The sequence below is a fragment of the Protopterus annectens genome, chromosome 16.part0, assembly GCF_019279795.1.
Source record: "Protopterus annectens isolate FY-2018-M chromosome 16.part0, PAN1.0, whole genome shotgun sequence".
NCBI classification, from domain to species: Eukaryota; Metazoa; Chordata; order Ceratodontiformes; family Protopteridae; genus Protopterus; species Protopterus annectens.
The window spans coordinates 530,611,974-530,632,490 of NC_056750.1; the positions used below are offsets into that span (position 1 = coordinate 530,611,974).

Sequence of the window (20,517 nt, forward strand, 5' to 3'; positions counted from 1 at the left end):
GAAAAGACAGTTTTTACCTCAAAACACAGAATTGTTAAAGAAACAACCAGTTAGATGCAGGGTTGTATAAGAGCATTCCAACTACCCATTGTGTCCCAAAGAGCATTTCCAGTATCACGCTTCATAGCAGCTGTGTTTCAGTTGCCAGTCCAATAGATGACACTTTTTTATTGAAGAGCACTTACTTTATGTGTCTCTAGAAACAAGGACTACTACTTCATTTTGTGAAGGCTTCAGTTACCCCAGTTATGATAAAAAGGTGGGCCCTTATGACAACTCTGTGCAGGTACATAATGCTATTTTTTAACATTAGACGCCATGCATGCAATGCTAACACTATTCCAGCATTTTCATTATTGCACAGAGAATTACTTTCCATACAGTATATAATAGGACCAGATATCCTGGGACAACCAGTCAAATCATAATGTCATTATGCAAATGACAGATACTTTGCCACAAGTCAGAAACTGCTGACCAGAGATTACTGGATTGAAAATGGGCAAACTGTTTCAAAGAACAGGCCTCAGAGATAGGCTGATAATGTAAGACCCAGGGTAACATGAAAAGACATGTACATAAGTTAACAAATACTTAGAAACTTAATGGCTACAGCCAGTTACTAGACTAGACAGGTGAGTATAGAAGAATCATTCAATATACATTACCATACCAGAGAAATGATGACTGCAGCCACCTACCCTTTGATACCAACATTCAAGATCCCAGTGCAAGACACGTGTGACTTGACCAGTATGTAACTGGAGAAACACGGGTTATCAGGAGCATTTCCAGAGGACAATGAAGATATATGCATTTTTATTTTCATGTTGTTAGTGCTCCAGTGCCTATATTTGAATTACTCATTCTATTATACAGCCCTATTACACATTTCACAGAAGTGCACATTTCAGGTACTGACAAATAATTGTTCATCTGTTGTGTCAGACTTGACTGTGAAATGGCTTTTCAGAGATAACTCATCAAGTAAAATAAAATATTATGGTTAATAAACCCAGTGTAATGTATTATATATGGCTAAGAGAATGTAGTTACTATCCCTGGTAAGAAGGAACAAGATGCTACAGCAATTTTATTGCAGCAGTTAGCTTTATTCACTGAGTAATGTATTAGCAAATGTAGTTGAAAGGTAGGAAAAGATTAAAGGATAGGAGATGGAACTGGTGTATAATGTGGTAATGATTTATTCACCAGTCTAGTTCGGGCTGAATCATATGACAGGATGAAATGCTAGTCACAGATTACATTACATCATGTACTTTAACTGGTTACCTCTGTATCACATAGTGTTACAAAGATATAGACTGGAATATGAAAATGTCCCAAAACTGTGATGTGTGGTCTCATCAACAGCTGCATTTCCTAAAGAGGATAACCTGACATATTACTGTCTTTTCTACTCAGTCTAAGAAAGATTATGTTAGGGTCACTGACCATACACTGGAAAGATGCATTCTTTGATCCAACTGCGTTTACACACAAATGATCCTTTTGTTCTTTTCTGGCAGTATCTTACACACAACAGAAAAGGGAAAGACCACTCCCTCTCAGCTGTTATAAGCATATCTATTAGGATAATACTTAGAAATTTCCATGATCTTGGTTCTGTCATGCACTACTGTTGGCCTTATCCAGAATTCTTGAGCAAATAATTTAAAAAGTACAGTCTCTCTCTCTCTCGCTCGCTTTCTGTCACACACACAGATACACACATCCTTTTAAAGCAGCTAACTGCATTAGCGTTTGTTTTATTTACTGTCCCATAACCACTAAATGTGGATTTTTAACTGTTATGGGTAGTGCCGGGGGGGGGGGGCAGGATACGGCAGCTCTATCTAACTACCTATTGTGATTACTGTTATTTTTTCATTTCATTTATTTCTTTTTAACTGTCATTCACTAAATGGCACTTGTTGCAGATTATGCAACTATGTAGTAGCTGTAACCCCTTATAAACTTATGTATCCAGAGATGTTGGATGTAGTTGGCTATTAGCCATTGTTTGTATTTTTGCCGTCTTTGTTTTTTTTAAGACCTCATAAAAGACTGCTATAATAATCAGTTGTAAGGAATGAAGCATGACAATATGTGCGGTGATCGCTGTTTTCAGCTTGTCCATCATTAAAAGTAAACTACAGCTCCCGGTTGTCTTTCACACTTAACGTAATATAATCCAAATTTTCAATTGAAGTACAGTGTGATCGGCACACAGGAACTGGCACTTACTTTTAACTTTATTTTAAATTCATATATAGGTTTATAGGTAGGTACTAGGCTATTGGCCCTAGGGCCTATATAAGCCTAGCCAAAAAGGTACCCTGGCTTTCCACTCCCAAGAAAATTATTTTCCTGTGCTCCTGTGAAGCAGAGCCACAGAGGTGACCTCCGGGGTGAATTTCCTATTTCCCATCCAATCATATAGGGTCATAGGTAGGTACTAGGCTATAAGTGTTGTGTTACCACCATGTATTTCACTGGCAAATATTAAACCCAGGACCCTATGCACTACAGTCAGAACAACATATCACTATGCCAAATCAGCATGCACTATGATATTCAGTTCTATCTTCAGATTATAATACATGCAGTGTGACAGACAACTGGCAACTGCAGTTTACTGTCAACTTTAAAAAGACACTGAAAACAGCGATAACTGGGCTACTAAAACACCTGATACTAAGAATGCAAATATTTATTTCTAGTGATCCATTAGCTTAGCACGAGGAGTTGAGTTTTTTTTTTTCTGTTACATAAAACTTAAAAAACAAATGCCAGTACCTGTCTTCCGATTGTCTGTAGTGCAGACAGGACTGATAACAGCATTAAAGGCATTCGAAATTGTATCTCACAAACTTCTACTCTCTGCACCCTCCAACCTCTCCTTCTCTAAGCCAGCCACCAACTGGTTCTCTAGCTATCCACATGGCCACCAGCAATCAGTTGTCTGGGACAATAACTTATCCCCTCGCCTCCCAGTTACTCTCAGTGTCCCACAAGGATCCATTCTCGGCCCCCTACTATTCTCCCTCTTCACTAACAACCTTCATACTGACACCAAACAGGCTGCGCTCGTACAGTACGCAGATGACTCCACCCTCATCTGCTCTGTCCCCACTTTAACAGAACTCCATCTAATCACACAGGAATCTTTCTCTTCTGTAGAAAGCTGGCTATCCAATGCCCAGCTCCTACTTAATCCTAATAAGACCAAACTCTTCATTTTCCAGCCAACAAAATCTACCCTAAACTCTCCCAACTTCAATAGTTTTGCCAAAGACAACACCTCCATCTCCCCATCAACCCACACCAAACTACTTGGTATGGAGATTGACAATAATCTCAGGTTTGACACCCACATATCCCTTACAATAAAAAAGTTCACAAAAAAACTTGGTGCATTATATAGAAACACCCAATTCCTCATCAAAACAGCTAAAATCAATGTTGCCAACTCACAACTAATCCCCACCCTGCTCTATGCATCTTCCATATTAACAAACCTTAAGCAGTCGGACCTAAGCAAACTCCTTTAACATAGTGAGACAGTTTCTAAAAAGCAACGGAGATCTTGCGTTCTCCGTTGCTGTAAAAAAGACTTATACTAATGGAAAAAGTCCGGGCGACTGGACCTTTTTCCATTAGTATAAGTCTTTGATTTACAACGTGCATGCTGATCAATCAGTGTGCACGTTTTGGAATATTAATGGGAGATCGTTGTATAAATGTTTATTTATTTATTTACATTTTATTTTTTATTTTATTTTACATTTGTTGACCGGGCTAGTCTAACTGGATACATGTCCATTTTCAGTAGAGGCCCGTGGAGAAAAGCTCCACAGAGGGTAGTTATGACAAAAAACAACAGGAGATAAGATACAAAGTATTACATTCAAAGTCAAATGAACAAGTAAAAGGGTTATACAAATAATTTAAAGAGGTAAAACAGTCTTAGGTAGTTGGAGTATCCTAACTACAATGAAGACCCTTGGATTTTGGATTGGGTGGAAATTAGGTAGTACTGGGATGTTTGCTATTAATCAGGATTAGAGCATGGGCATAGCCATTCGGATTTTAGGAGATCTTTGAGTTGTTTTTTGAATTGGTGGAGTGAGGTCTCGTGTCTTAGGTTGTTTGGGAGGGCATTCCAGGATATTCCAATGGAATTAGCATAGAGTGCTTCACCTCCTGAATTGTTAGATTTAATAGTTTGAATTTGTAAGCTTTTGGATGATCTAAGGGATGTAAGGTTAAAGTAGGGGTGAATATTTTGGTCATTGAGGGGTTTTGTCAGGATGGTGGATTGTTTTGAATGCCTCAATGAGTTGATTGAGTTTGAGAATGTTAGGTAGTTCTAACCAATCTAATGTTCTGAGATTGTTACAGTGATGTGTACGATAGGGCATTCCTGTTATAAATCTAGCTATGTGGTTATAGGTTGTAGATAGTTTGTTGAGTTCTCTTTTATTAAGGAAGGAGAATATCGGGGAGGCATAGAGGAGTGTGGAAAGGAGGTGGGTCCGGGCAATGGTTAATTTAGTGTGTGGGGTTAGGAAGTTCTTAATTCTATACATGGACCCAAGTTTCTTGTTTACCGACTTAATGGTCAGGTTGATATGTTAATGTTAATAATCCATAGTTGCCAGCTCATTTACTGTGTAACCCCAATTGTTTGATAATCAATTATTGCCTACTTTCTACTAATTTCTCACATACTGTACGTAATCTTCTTTTAATGTACTTGTATGTAATTCACCGTTTAATGTATTTGCATGTATTCACCTTATTACTGTATTTGTAATGTATATCACACTGAGGAGCATTTCTCCCTGGGCCTCCGCTGAAAACGTACCCATGTCCAGTCGGATTTTCCCGGTATACAAATGAAAATAAATAAATAAATTACATCGGCTACTGGCAGCTGCATTTTCCAATCGAATTTATGCAAAAAAAAAATCACCACACATATTCTGACTCGATGCAAATAATGCCCTCTCAGTAACAAAAGGTGCTGATACAAGTCAAGCATTTATATCCCAAAAATCTTCAGAAAGACACAGAAACTGTAAAAGACAGTGATTACTAGGACTGTAAAATGAAAAGAAAGTTCACAATGTGAAGCGGCACAAGACTGGAATTAAGGGTTTTCTCCCCCTCACCTCACTTCCTCTTCCTAGTCTTCATAGGTGCCTCACAACAGCAGGAGCCATTTTGAAACCTTCTTTCCCCTTCATGCTGCTGAGCATCTGCTGCTCTGTGTAAGGTAAAATTTTAATTCTTTGGCATTAACTGCTTTGTGATGCCTTTTCTGTTGCCTTAACTGCTTTAAAGCTTACAATATTTGGTGATTATTCTGTTGCTTTATCTGCTTTAGGTCATATAGTATTTTGTGATTATATTGAGATGAATACTGCTTGCATATGCAGTCTCTGGTGTACTTTTTCTCGCGACTCTAGTTTTGTGAATATTTAAAGTCTATTTTCCCTGTCACAAGGAGCTCTAGCACCTTAGATCACGGGTAGCTTAGCATTTGAATTGTACTCATCTTATTTCTTGTTTTGTAATGAAAGAAAACTGTAAATGTGAATATTTCCCAACTAAGTTTCCTGTTGCAGGGAGCACCAGCACCTTAACTTCACATTTAGATGTATCTGTAGTATTTTCACTGTAATTTATTGGTGTAGTACTAAAGTAAAAGAAAGATCTATTGCCTGAAAGTGTACCAATTGTTCTTGTCCTCAGTATCCTGAATTTCTGTTTTCCTGCTTTGTGAATTATTGCCTTGTGTATGTCTGTACTGTGCTGTTGTTAACTACAGTTGTTCTGCATTACTTTATGCATAGGTGTAAAACAATGCTGTGTTCTTAGCTAGCTATGTGTGTAAGACACTCATACAATGGAAATGAATGCTAGGTATACTGCCTCTGCCTACCTGTATTACTTTTTTTTCTCTCTACCCATGGCATTTTTGTCTCTCACTCTCTTCCTGAATTACTTGCTCATGGCTAATCCCCCTCCTCTGTTTTTATACCCTAGTGGATTTTTCCCTGTGGTTTTCTCCTGGCCACAGTACAGGCAACACAGGTTTGAGGACCTTAACAGATACACTGCAACTCTAACCATCGGTCCGGAAGCCACCATTTTAAGCTTAAAATAATACGAAGTATGTGTCCCAGTAAATAACTACTACATAAGCTAAATCGTTTAATTAATGCTAGACTTTATAAGCACAACAAGAATTTACAGTGTTTTTTTTTGCTAGTCGCCATGAAAAGCAGACGCCAGCAGCTCCTATCCTTTCTCTTTGGTTACCCACTATCCTCATACAGTTTCTGTGTATATTCTCCTGTTCTGTACTTTACCCTTCCCTGAATTCATTTCTAGCCTCACTCATAACTGCCTTTCCTAGTGCACCTGCCCTATTTTACTGTCTTCAGACTCTTACATATTAATGTTTTTTTTTTATTTTTTACCCTGCTTTTAGCTGCTAGTAATACCTCTCCCCCCCCAAAGCCCCTCTGTATTGTAGCTTATTTTAACCATACAGCACTGGGTTTGCTTCAAGTAAATCTATTTGTGTAGCTTGAGGCCAGTGTCCTTTTGTAAGCTTACTTCTGCTCATATTTTATTTCTTTTTATTTTATTTCTGGTGACTATACCTTTAGAAACGTTATATCCGTGTCTCTCAAGCTAGTTTTTCACTATCTTTTTCTGATTGTTTCTATGACTTCATCTTGACCAGGGTGCTAGCCTCGCTACGCTCGGGCTCACTTCGCTCCCCTACCCTACCCCACTCCAACCCACCCCATTACAATTACCTTTATACCTAACTATCCCTCCCCTTCCTGTCCCACTAGCCACTACAATTCCACTTCTTACCTATTGCCACAACCACCTTACTAATTTGTCAATCTTGTCAACACCACTTCCTCTATACCACTGTCTCTACCTACTCTATCTGACCATATTTTATTCCATGTATTATTTTCTAATATATTCTACACTACTCCTTATTCTCTCTATCTCCACCTCTTACCACTCCAGTCTCTCTGACCCACTCATATGTTCACCACCTTCTCACTCATACAACATATATCTAACTACTTCATCTTTTACTATCTCCCCTAATCTCTTTACTACCTCTACCTCAAGTCTATACAAACTTTCCATAATACAGGTTGTTAAACATTCCCACAAAGGTAAGTCAAAACTATACAAACTCCATCTGGTATCTATTACACACTCTCTCCTCACTAAAAACCTACCTGGAGATATCCATCCAAACCCTGGCCCCTCCGCTCTCCCCAAAACTACCTCTACAATACTCCCATCTTACTCCTCTAACAGTCACCAACCTCAGTCACAACAATCATCTCCATCCAAATACTTAACTATTTACTCATTGAATATTCAGAGTCTAGCAAATAAAGTCACTGAGCTGCACTCATGGATAGCTCTCAATACCCCTCACACTCTCTCCCTATCTGAAACCTGGCTCAAACCACAAATCTCAAATAGTGAAATACTCCCACCAGGTTATAATATCTTCCGATCTGATAGACCTTTAAAAAAAGGTGGTGGCATGGCCATCCTCTACTCAAACAACCTTAACCTCTCACCATACCCTTCCCCAATTCCTAACTTCCTCCCAGCTGAAATCATCATCCTTAATTGCCATCTGAATCCCCACAAAAAAATTTGCAATTGCCTCTATCTACCTTCCTCCTGGTAACAATCTGCCCATTATTGAAAACATCCTATCCTGGTTCTCCCACAACATACCATATGAGACACTTATCCTTGGTGATGTCAACATTGATTGGTCCAAACTCACAACTGACTCCCCCCAACTCAGTATCCACCTACATGGCTTCCACCAACTTATAACATCTCCCACTCGCTTCCATAAAACTTCCACTTCCAGCTCCATCATAGACTGGATCCTTACCAATACCACCACTTTACCTGACTCCCTAAGTGATTGTCTCCCTACCACCATCTTAAAACACTACTCCCACATTCCTAAACCTCACCTTATCAAAGACTGTCGAAAACCATCCACTTTCATTTCATCCCAATTTAACTCCATTCTCCAGAACATAGATTGGTCCATCCTAAAACACCTCCCCCTAAACGATGCTGTAAGCACTTTCAATAGCATCTTCATGAATACTCTAAACTCCTTAGCTCCCTCTAGGAAGATCAGAGTAAAATCAAGTCATGCTCCCTGGCTCTCCAAAGAGATTAGGTTGTTACGAAACAAAGAGATTGTGCTTGGAAAACCTGGACTAAAACTAAACAACCACCTTTTCTTCAAAAATACAGGCAACTGAGAAACCTTGCAAAAAAAACATACAACCAATGACAAAAAGTTATACTATAGCTCTGCTCAGCTCAACAACAAATCCAATCCTCGAAACTTTTGGTCAACTCTCAACAACATCCTCTATCCTGGAAAGCCCTCTAATCCCTCCCCATACCCTAACTCTTCCTCTCAGGAAACAGCTACCCACCTGAATAAACACTTTATCTCTTCCATCCAAAATCTGGTAACCTCTAAGCCAAACTCTACTTTGACTCCCACCACTCCAAGTCCCACTAACACAACTTTGTTTTCTTTTGAGTTAGGTCCCATTACTTACATCAAATCTCTACTACTCAAGCTAAAACCTTGCTCTCCTTCCACTGACAATCTATCTCCTACATTCCTCAAACTTGCTGGTGACTCAATTGCCTATCCTATATCTTAATTAATTAATCGATCTATTCTGGAATCAACTGTCCCCACACTTTGGAAATCTTTCTTCACTATCCCTGTTCATAAAGGTGGAAACTCCACTGACCCCTCAAACTACCGACCCATTGCCATTCTGCCCCCCCCTCTCAAAGATATTAGAAAAATGTATTCACTCACAGCTTCTCAATCACCTCCTCACACAACACTTACTTACCCCTACCCAACATGGATTTTGTCCTCACCACAGCCTTCCTCTCCTTCACTCACATCATTGCAGAGACCCTAGACAACAATAAACTCATTTCCTGTCTCTTCCTAGATCTCTGCAAAGCCTTCGATACCGTCTCTCATCTTCTACTACTATCCAAACTCGCAAATCTCCACCTATCCCCCTCCTCACTTGCCTGGTTTAATAGTTACCTATCTGGCAGGGAACAATCTGTCAATTGGCTCTCATCCTCTTCACCTTCCCTTCCCATCTCCACTGGTGTTCCCCAAGGCTCCATCTTTTGACCCCTTTTGTTTAACATCTTCACCAATGATCTTTACACCTCATGCAAAGAATCCTCCCTTATTCAGTATGTCGACGACTCCACACTTATATCCATCTCAAATAACATTCCTGAGCAACACTCCCTGACCCAACAGGCCCTACTATCCACTGAACAATGGCTCTCTCACAACCTATTGATCCTAAAATCCAAAAAGACCAAACTCCTACTTTTCCTTCCCCGTTCTCTTTCTCATCACAAGACCTCCTTTTTTATTACATCTTCTAACAATACAACTATCCCACCTGACACCCACACAAAACTCCTAGGGGTCATTATCGATGATGAACTAAAGTTCAACCTACACACACTCCAGTGTATAAAAAAAAAAAACAGAAACTAGGTCTGCTATATCGGAACAAAAAATTCCTAACCCCTGAATGTAGACTTACCCTGGGCCAGGCACTCCTCCTCCCCTCCCTCTTATACGCTGCCCCAGTTCTTACCAATATCCAGGCCTCCACTCTAAACAAACTCCAACAGACTTACCATAAAATAGCCAGATTCATTACTAACTCCCCATACAACTCACACCACTGCATTTCTTTAAACTCTCTTCAATGGCTTGAACTTCCCCAATTTCTGCTATCTTATCAATTTCATATGCTATTCTTTATAAACCCTCCTTCTGTCCATCTCTATCTTCCTTAGTCTCCAGCTACATCCCATTCCGGACCCTCCGTACTTCTAACCAACAATTACTTGATATCTACCACCCAAAAAGGTCAGTAGGCAAACTACTCTACAAACACTCCCTTGCCCATGCTTGGGACAAACTTCCCCTTGAGTTACGTTCAATCTCCTACACCCCACACTTTAAAAATTAACTAAAAGCGTATTTTCTCAATTCCAGAACCTGCCCTTGCCATGACCCTACCTAGTCTTCCTTCCCTTTATGTACCGTCAAAAGGACCATACTTAGTACCTCATTACACCTGTCTTTCCAATGTGTCTACTATGCATTTGCATAATTTTATACAAACAATTTTTTTTATTATTGACCCATTGAACTATATCAATGTAAAATTGTTACTTAGCTTCTTTTTAATACAACTTTAACTTTATGCATATAACCCAACATATGTGAATCTTTTTGCTATAACTGCTATTATATCAATATAGTTTAAAATTGTACTTGTTTAAAATGTACTACTGGAGCTTTTCTCCTCGGTTCTCCACTGAAAATGGGCCACAAGCCCAGTTAGACAAACCCGGTTTACAAATGTCAATAAATAAATAAGACTTTGTGGGTGGTAATAAAAGTGACGTAGATAAAGTGGGCGTTTTTCGGTTAGCCTACATTTGTGCCCGAATTTTAAACAGTGGGATTGTCCCTTTAAGATATTATAAAGTGTTTGTATCAGAATCATTGTTTAGTTTTTCTTGTATTAAAAAAACCTTTAATTGCAAATGTATTGCTATATATTTAAATAAAACAAAACTCTAACAAAAATTGGTCTCCCCTGCCGAAACGGAATCGAGGCTTTTGTGACGTACCTGTCCGTTTTGGGGAAACTAGGTGCCGTGTTAGCTGGAAGGAATTCATATTAAGGTGGGCTTAATTTACCTCTTAAAAAAAAGAAAAAAGTCCAGTTATAGTTGATATTAAAGCAGTTTTTGCCACTGATACCAAGCTTCATCAAATTTACCGCTTTTAAAGTGACGATACCCGTTATATTCGCGGTTCCATATACGGGCCTGCTGTGCTATCAGCGATTTGGGCCTGAAGCCTGAGGAAAAACGGAACAGAGCTAGTCCGGTTTCTGTATGGATTGCAATAACGTTAGAGATAATGCTGATATTGTAATTAACTGTATACTTCTAACTTGAGATGATTTCATACGGGTTGTGTATATGTGTAATCCTAAACACAGTTTATATTTTTGCAGGCAATGTCCGAATACATTCGAGTAACAGAAGACGAGAATGAGGAGCCTATTGAAATCCCCACTGAAGATGATGGCACCGTTCTCCTGTCTACAGTCACGGCTCAGTTTCCAGGAGCCTGTGGTTTGCGCTACCGCAATCCTGTTTCGGAGAGTGTGCGTGGAGTGCGGCTAGTGGAGGGAATTTTGCATCCTCCAGAGACTGGCTGGTCTAACCTTGTTTTTATCGTCAATTATCCTAAAGGTAAGTATTTACGTAGTCCATGTGTTAGATCTGTACGCAGTTAGCGTTTATCTGTTTTATCTTTCAAGTGTTTTGGTAGAAAGTTAGCATTTTCAAGTCCCAGTACGCTATAGCTTGTACCATGTTGCGTGTTAGTGTGCGTTGTAGGGTTGTAGTTACCCGGCATTGTGCGCAAGTGGGCGTGGTCTGTGTGATTGACATGCGCCGGCCGGAGTTTCCATATGCAAATATGCCATGATTGACACGGAATGCAGAATTACCCGTGACATCATGCATGCATTCCGTACTGTAGTAATGACAGCTCCGAAACACGGATTGTTACAATTAAACAATGTAATTTTTTCTTACAGAACTATTTCTTATAGTAATATGAATTTTAGAAATGTGATGTGAAATAACTGACAAGTAATGTAATTTTTTTTTATTGATTTTAATTGTAGTTGCTAGTTTCCTTTGCCAGCAACAGTTCCTTAAAGAAGAACAATTAGGTGTAGTACTAAAAAAGAAATATAGAAAGTAATAATTTAATCCTTGCCGTATACTGAAATTGAAATAAAAATTACAATGAATGTTACAGCAGATAATGTGTTGCAATGATAATAAATGGACCCTAAGCATTGCAATATATAACAGCAAAAAAATAAAATACGAAATTTAATCAGAAATAGCTGTGTGTGAACAGTTAGGCATAGTAATAATTACTTGTACAAAGTAATATTTAATATCCTTATTGGAATGGAGAAATACAAAACTGTTAAAAATGCTAATATAGTAATATGTAAAAGATGGACCCCCAAGCAGTGCCAAATGGTATTTTTCTGCAAATTTTCCTTGGCCACAAACAGCTCCTTAAACCAGAACAATTGGGTATAACAATACAAAAAAAAAATACTAATTTCTCACAAGTAGAAAAAGCCGAAAGACACAACAGCTGTCTAGCTAGGGTTGATTTGAATTCAGAAGGTGACAGTCCCATGGTTTTTGAGTAAGCAGATATCTTTTACCAGGAACCAATACATTTAATTTTACAGAAGCATACTTATTAAGCTAAAGTAAGTGCTTCACGAATGTCTCTCAAGTGTTTTGTGGCACAGAAGCTTAAAAGTAAGTTTGTGATTTCCTATAGGTTCATAGGTAGGTACTAGACTATTGACCCTAGGGCCTATACAAGCCCAACCAAAAAGGTACTTTGGCTTTTGCCACCCAAGAAAATTATTTTCCTATGCCACTGTCGAGCAGAGCCACAGAAGTGATCCCCGGATCAGATAACCCCACTGTACTCTTTGGCATGAATGTCCTGATTTAGGGAAATATGGCCAAGTAGAAAATAATAACACTATATTTTTGGTGGGTTTGCGGTTTCCGATATCTCCACTGCGCTTTGTTTTGCATGAATGTTGTGATGTAGGGAAATGTGGGCAAGTCAGTACTGATTTACATGTAGGAAAGAATAGCAATTAAATAACCTGCACTACTTACACGCTGATATGTTACGCCTCTTAAGTCTTTAACTTGTTAGCTAGATTTTCTGTATTATTTAAATAGTTACCATTGGGTGATTTAGAAAAACAGGTTTGAAAATTCCTTTCACTACAGTACGGATTAACTGCTTCGGCGCAATATGAATATTCATGGGGAAAAACAGAATCTGTAAGTATGTGGGAGGTGGAGAGATGAGAGCCATGAAGCTATGTGTCAGGAGGGATTTGGGCGGGGCTTGCTACTGCGCATCTGGAAGGTTTGCGAAAGTAAATATAACCTGTTGTAGGCCGAGCAGATATAATCGTTTTTGTTAGAAGTTTTCAGGAATACAGTACTATGATGTGTGAAGCTATGTGTCAGGCGGGGTTTGGGCGGGGCTTGCTACTGCGCATCTGGTGGGTTTGCGAAAGTAAATATAACCAGTTGTAGGCCGAGCAGATATAACCATTTTTGTTAGAAGTTTTCAGGAATACAGTACTATGATGTATACCTGAGTATTACAAACGGGCTTTGTTGATGTTCCCATGCCAGTGTCAGCTGTTCTCCTCCTTAAGAACCTTCTCCACTCTCACGTCTTCCCGCTGGGAGTGCTCCTGTTCCCATCCCACGTGACACACGTTCTCTATTATTTCCCTATTTCTGCCCTATGAAACTATACTCCAGCTTGTGTTTCCTTTATCAACTACTGTTGTTATTTCTCTACGATTTAAGAATACTCCATAACAAGACTCTTCTCATAGTTTTCCTCAGCCATTTGTTTTTCATTGTCATAAATGTAACCAATGAGTGAGAAGGTCACTGGTTGTAAAAACAAAATGAAAACTCCAGCAAAACTAGAACTTCCGCTGAGTGACCTCCCAAACCTCTTGCATTAGAGGCACACGGGATATATGCAGATGATCCTTATGAACATCAGGTGTTTCAGCTAATTGGTGATTCTGAATGCCCCTGACTTGTTTCGTCGTTTTAATGGACAGTTTCAGGCCAATAAAGCCAAACCCCACTAGCGGGGAGGAGGCAGAGGAGGAAGCAATGTATGCATGATGGCACTAGCGAATCTGCATTACATGTCAATTATGCCACATTAGCATATTACATCACCAGCTTCTGGATTGTCAGTCACGCATGATACTCCTATTTTTGCGTGAAACTGTTGGGGGGGTTAATGGACAGCAACAAAACCCCTTGCACAATGCGCAGTAGCAAATCCTTCCCTAACCACGCCTCCGGGTCGACAGTTCCTGGCGGGCTGTTATACTGAATATGCATTCCTGTGCCAAAGTGAATATTGATAAATATGTTCTGTTGGCACAAGACTAGCACAGGAATGGTGTTTTATTTGAAATATAGCAACTGCTGGATACAGGATAAGAAATCCCCAAATAACTGCACTTAAGAAGCCACTAAATCTGCCCTCACTAAATGTACCATCTTACTCAATGTAGTGGGATATCGGAGTTGGTATATTGAAGTAGTGGGGAGTGTGGGGGGTGCAGGCGGGGCTTAACCCCCCCTGCAAAAGCAAAGAGAAAAAGTAAAAATTAGTTAGTGCGGATATCAAAATCAAATTTAAGCCCGAACATGGAACTGATTTTTCAATAAAGGCTGCTTTATGGTGATGAAGTTGGTATCGTGCATGTATTACTGCAAACTGTGTAATATTCATGCATTACGTTACGTGCACATTAGCGTCCCTGTCAGTCATCGGGCATTTCCATGTCCATTCACCCTGTCAGTCACTAGCAACACATCCACATCTGCGCAAAATTAAACGCAGGGTACTTTTCTAATAGATAACCATTTCAGCAATGTTGTACTGTACTGGTGCAGTAGCAAGCACTGCCCAACACCCAGCAACAGGTTGACTTGAAACAGTAGTCCTGAATAAACATTGTCATGCATTTCTTGGCCGCATGAATATTAATTTGAACAAGGCATGTTTGCCGGTTGCCTGGTGTATGATGTTTTTTTCTCTTATTAACTTAAGAGTATGAGTTTTCGTTTGATTTACTGGTTTTTTTTTGAAGTACCACTTTTCTTAAGAGTCTTCATATGTTGGTATATTTTTGAATAATATGAATGTTGTCTTGTCTCCTGGCCAGAATTGTTTATGAAAAGGTCTCAGGATCAGCCTTTCTACCAGTTAATAAATGAAAGTAAAAGCTCAATGAAACGAAAGTAAATAATTGAAGTAGAAGCATAAAGTCAAACGTATGTCAGTGGTAAACACTGGCCTAAAGGTAAGTACCTACAGGGCAGTACCAGTGATGTGCATTCTTGCATTACTGTTTTCCCTTTGCTTTTGCAGGAGGGAAAGCCCTCCTGCACCCCCCTTGTAGGGGCAACACCACCCCCACCCCTGCTACTTCAATATGCCACCTCCGAGATCGCACTACATTGCGGAAGAGGGTAAACAAAAGACTACACAATGAATACTCCTGCTGTCACAGGCAACTCTAACATCAAAATGTTAATTTTTATTTATTTATTTTTTTATTTTATTTTACATTTGTTGTCCGGGATAGTCCGACTGGATGTATGTCCATTTTCAGCGGAGGCCTGGGGAGAAAAGTTCCACATTAAGACAATTTACAAGACCGAAATCTTTACCATATACAATACAGATAATGTCAGACAGGTAAAACATTTCAAACACAGGAACATTTATATAGTACTGTTACAGTAACGTACCAACATACCCGACTAAATAAGTTAAAAATTTTGAGTAAAAGGATTAATAAAACTTTTTACTTTTTTTTTTTTTTGAGGGTAGCATTGTTCCAAATCTTAGGAGGTGAGCTACTACAGTATGAATTAAGAGAGAATATCAGAGCACCTGAAATGCATGTTAAAGATGGATAGTAAAGAATCGTCCTGGTACCTGGTAGCAACCATACCCCTCGTTGACCAACAACTTACTATAATGAACTTCTAGGGCATTGCATCCTAGAGAAAAAACAAGGAGTCTCACATGTCTAGACAAGCGTAAATACATGAATACAGACAGTGTTTGTTATCTTGAAAGAATTTATTCAACAGTCAATGTATGCATGATGCCATTGGCAAATCTGCATGGCATGCCAATCATTCATCATTTGCATACCACATAACAGGCATTAGGCTTGTCAGTCATTGTGGCCATGCCCATTCCTACATGAAACTGCCTGTGAGAGCCAGTACAGTATAACAAAGCCTAGATTTCAAAGTAAATGAAAATGGAATATAAATTTAGAAATTCTTGGGGGATTTGATCATGTCAGTCGAAGGGCTACGTGTGCTAGGGCAAATAGGGCGAAATGTTGCAGTGCCATTTAGTCAAGGTTTTGTCATTCTCCATTATAAAACTCTCTTCACATCTTTTGTGTCATGGCAGTCTTGTGCCATTTCCATTAAAGTTTTGGCACCTCTTATTTGCCAGTAATTGGTTTTGTATTAAAAACGTACCTGGCAGGATGAGCAGTAGCAAGTCCCGCCTACCATCCAACAATCAAATTAAGGCAATAGTAATACTGATGGAGTCATGAATATTCATAGTTTACCCTTTTTTCTCAAGGTACTGTGATCTCAAAAGTTGGTACATTTCATTTGCGGGGGGGGGGGGCAGAGACCCCGCTTAGAGGGGGTGCAGGGTGCTTTCCCCCTGCAAAAAAAAAGGAAAAAAATATTTGCAGTTATTCCGCAATTAACAAAGAATGCATGCATGATCAACAGTCAGTGCATGATGTTGCACTGAAATCTCTGGCTGTCAATCGTGCATCTTTTCCATACTACAGCATGCCTGTTTCACCTGTCAGTAACTGAGGCAACACCCGCTTCTCTGCAGAATGGCATGCAAGGTATTATTCTAATACAATATTCTGCTATCTTGTTTATATTTTTCTGAAATGGATGGTGTGCTTAATGCAACCTTTCTCAGAGGTTGTGGTATAATGTAGTGGTAGTTGGGTACAGTAATAGTCCCTCACCCAAAATGTTTGTGGGTGTAGGCATTCCCATGGTGATTAACAAACAGTGTGAGAGTCCCATCATTGATGAGCAGACAGTTAAAGAATACTGGAGGCTGTTATCTTGGTGTAAACCGCCCCCTCCCCAGCGCTGTCAACTAGATCTATATACCTATATGGATGCTGACACTGAAGTGCACCAACATCTGCCAGTATTTGTAAACAAAGTTGGGGCTTTGTATTGGTACAGTACTTTGCAGGCCGGTCTGTGCAGAACTGAGACTGGCCTCAGTAATAGGTGAAACAGGTGTTCTGATATGAAAAAGATGCACGATTGACAGTGTTTTATTTTTATCTTCATTTTTGCAGGGGAGAGTAAGCAACCTGCAAACCCCTACACCCCCACAAATTGAATGCATCAACTCCGAGATTGCACTATGTTGAGGAAAGGAGTAAACTAGGAATAGACATCCATGCCACTATCGGTGTAAATATTATTTTAACTTTTGTAAGACGTCGCCGATTGTTGGATGCTGGGTAGGGTTTAGGCGGTACTTGCTACTGCACATTTTGTGAGGTGCTGTTCAAATACAAAGTCCTACCTGTAGAGGCACAGTATACTAACCTCGAAAAAGGGCATAGCAAAATAAATTTAAAATGGGTGGCGAAAGCCAAACACATTCTGGCTAGGCTTATAAATGCCCTAGGGCAGATAGCCTAGTATGAACCTATACCTATGAACCTATAATGTTTACGACAGAGGGAAAGTTAATGTGTAGTTTAACATTTTCTGGGTAATGAATACCTTTTATTTCTCCTCAGCCCTATAAACAATGTTTTATCCTCTTTTGATAACATTTTAACACCTGTGACTTTCAGTGAAGTAGTAGTGTAGCATGAAAGTAATTGCCAATTTTACAATTCTGTTTATAATCTTTAGTGTGCATCCCTGGTGCGTGCACTAACTGGGGCTAAGGGAAAGTTGTATAGTGTTATACAAACAACTTTTTTAATGCTAGACTTTTACTTTTTTTAACTAACTGCACTCAAGCTTCATTCGCTTCTATTTTTGACTTTGTATTAGACACTGTTTAGTGTGTTACTTTTTTTTTTCTTGGAACTAGAGCATGATGGGGTGTGGAATTTCTAAATGTATAGAGTGGGCCCAGCTGGGCAGCACCTTATCACAAGAATTACATTAAATTGTTTTGAAATTTTAAACTATTTAGATGTGGAACTGAGAATTGACCACTCCAACCATTGGTTTACCTCTGGTTTATTCAGAAAACCCACCTACTTTGATTTTTAGGATGAAAGCTCTCAGGTTTTACTGGTTTTTACAGCAAATGAAGTATTTTACTTTTTGGATTTTGTATCTTTTGGCAATTTTGCTGGTGTGGATTATTGTGAGCTGTGGAACTGTTCCTACATTGGGTTCTTATTTTTCAGTGTGTGTGATATGTTCTTGTATCCAGGGAAACTGGCAACTTGTGTGGGTTCCCCCATGAGAGTGGTATAGGTCTGGTGCCCCCACAGTTAATATTGTGTAGTCGGAGATGGTGTGGATTACTTTGCATTTGTGTGAGTTACAACTTGGAATACAGGGAGATATCAATGGCAATAACTAGAATTTGCAGCCAACACAGATTGAAGGAAAACAGTAAACCACCGATAAGTATGTTGTAAACAAACAAGTTGAAATGATCTCGAGAAGTTGGACTACTTAACAAATTAACTTTGGTTGGCGGGGGGTTGCTTTGTATCATTTGTTTGGTATTTGTTTTCTGTGAAAGCTGTCCAAACTTTGTAGTTTCCTGTTATGAAGCAGTTGGAGGTTGCAGCTGTGAACTTGTTGTATTCATTTTGTTTGCCTGCCTGCAGAGGGGGTATGACATTTCTTATCGCTGTTTTTTATCTCCAGATATAAAGAATTGTGGTGTTTGTGTGGAAAATCCAAGAAATTAGTATAGCACTCTCGTTTGACTCGAGTCCACCTGATTACTGAGTAGTAAACTTGGAGTTTAGCTGTCAGTGTCTTTACACTTTTGTGCATTTTATTTTAAGATAATAAAAGGAAAATGGATGAAAACGATGCATCATCGGCTGCATCATCAGCAGTAAAAGTGAAAAGAGCAGTACAGAAGACATCTGACTTAATAGTTCTTGGCCTTCCATGGAAGACAACAGAGCAAGATTTAAAAGACTATTTCAGCACTTTTGGTGAAGTTATTATGGTGCAGGTAAGTCAAAATTGAGTAGGTCCTTGCTTAACTGCAGTGAGGTGCTTGTCTGAATGCATGTGTTTTTAAGATTATTGTGAAGTTTCTGGGAGTGTTTAGGTTCTCATCTACTTTATTAAGCAGTCCTCGATCTGTATGTTATACGTTGGTTGAAGAGTGTTACTTCATTGGCAGGGTAGGTTTACAGGTTATTCGCTAAAATGGACCTTTTAAGAATTGTGGTGGGTTTGCTGCAGGGTTACCCAAATTTATTTGTTTTCCGTAATAGATCACTGATCTCTATAGATGTTTTTTTTAGACTCTGCCCACTTGCCCAAAGTCCTACAGTTAGGCAGTGGAGGCTGGGGGAATCAAATCTTTCACCACATGACCTCAGGAAATGGCTAACTGCCAGGCAATGTAGGAACCAGTTTGAATGAAGTCAGTACATTAGTATAGATGAGTGCTGTTGCAACTTGCTCAGAAAAATAAAACAAGTTCACACCTTCCTGAAGTGTGGTGTACCTGATTTTGTGCTAATTGACTCAACCCAGATCTGTTTTAACTTGGTACACAAGCCAGAGAGTAGAAAAATCTTTCTTCACAGTTCAACCCAGGAGAAACACATTTCTTTGTATACAATGAGCTGCTCTACCTTTAGTTCATCTCCAAAACTTCTTGAATATGCCTGATTGTGCAGTTCCTTGTGCATATATATGATCTAGAGCTACCCACTCCAGAGACTTAAATGTGGCCTGCGACTTAAGCCTGTCCCTCCAACATGTCCTGTTTATCTCCCAGCGACTGCCACATCTTTGGAACAGGCTTACCAGTTCATGTGAAACAGAGCACCTCTGTGACACCATTCAAGAGGAACCTGGATAAGTGGATAGTGCATCGTAAGTTCTTACCAGGGATAGAACTTGCAACACTAATCATTAAATGCAATTTTGAGAAATGACTAGCACTTCTATGCTGCTACATTGGGCAGAAATGGCTAGGCTTAAAATGACTTCCGGGTTGATAGCCTAGTTGTCTGCGCATTTGTAATGCCTCATTTTATTTGTGTTTTATACAGGTTTTCTGGTGTAGTCTGAAAGGGTTGGTGGGTACTTTAGTAAAAGTGCCAACTCTGTGCTGAAACTGGAGTATTTTTAATTTGTTGCTAATGAGATTTGTTAGACCACCTTGCTGTTGTAGTGTTAAATGAGATTTGGCATACCACAAGTTGTGGTCTGAAATAAGTCCCATCACTCAGTTTTTGGTCTTATCCCATGATTGACATTCAAGCCTCCGTGACTCTTACTTCTAGTTTGCCCACTTGTCCTCTTGAAACTAAAGCCCTATAGCTCATTCCTCTTGTGGAACAGGAGTCAAAGGACAGAAGTGCCTTTGCCGTAAGCACACATGCAGTGGTATTTCCTAACTGTCATATT

General features: G+C 39.4%; 1 protein-coding gene across 2 annotated transcripts in view; it reads left to right on the forward strand.

Annotated features, from left to right (window-relative positions):
- The first annotated feature begins 10,634 nt into the window (after window positions 1-10,634).
- The window catches only part of LOC122790736 (TAR DNA-binding protein 43-like), a 136,308-nt gene continuing 126,425 nt past the window's right edge, over window positions 10,635-20,517 (forward strand). The window contains exons 1-3 of one of the 2 annotated variants that reach the window (XM_044058324.1): window positions 10,635-10,858; window positions 11,196-11,436; window positions 18,927-19,102. In XM_044058324.1, coding sequence (XP_043914259.1) covers window positions 11,199-11,436; window positions 18,927-19,102 — 414 coding nt within the window. In that variant the 5' untranslated portion in view covers window positions 10,635-10,858; window positions 11,196-11,198. The other variant, XM_044058323.1, reaches the window with a different exon arrangement.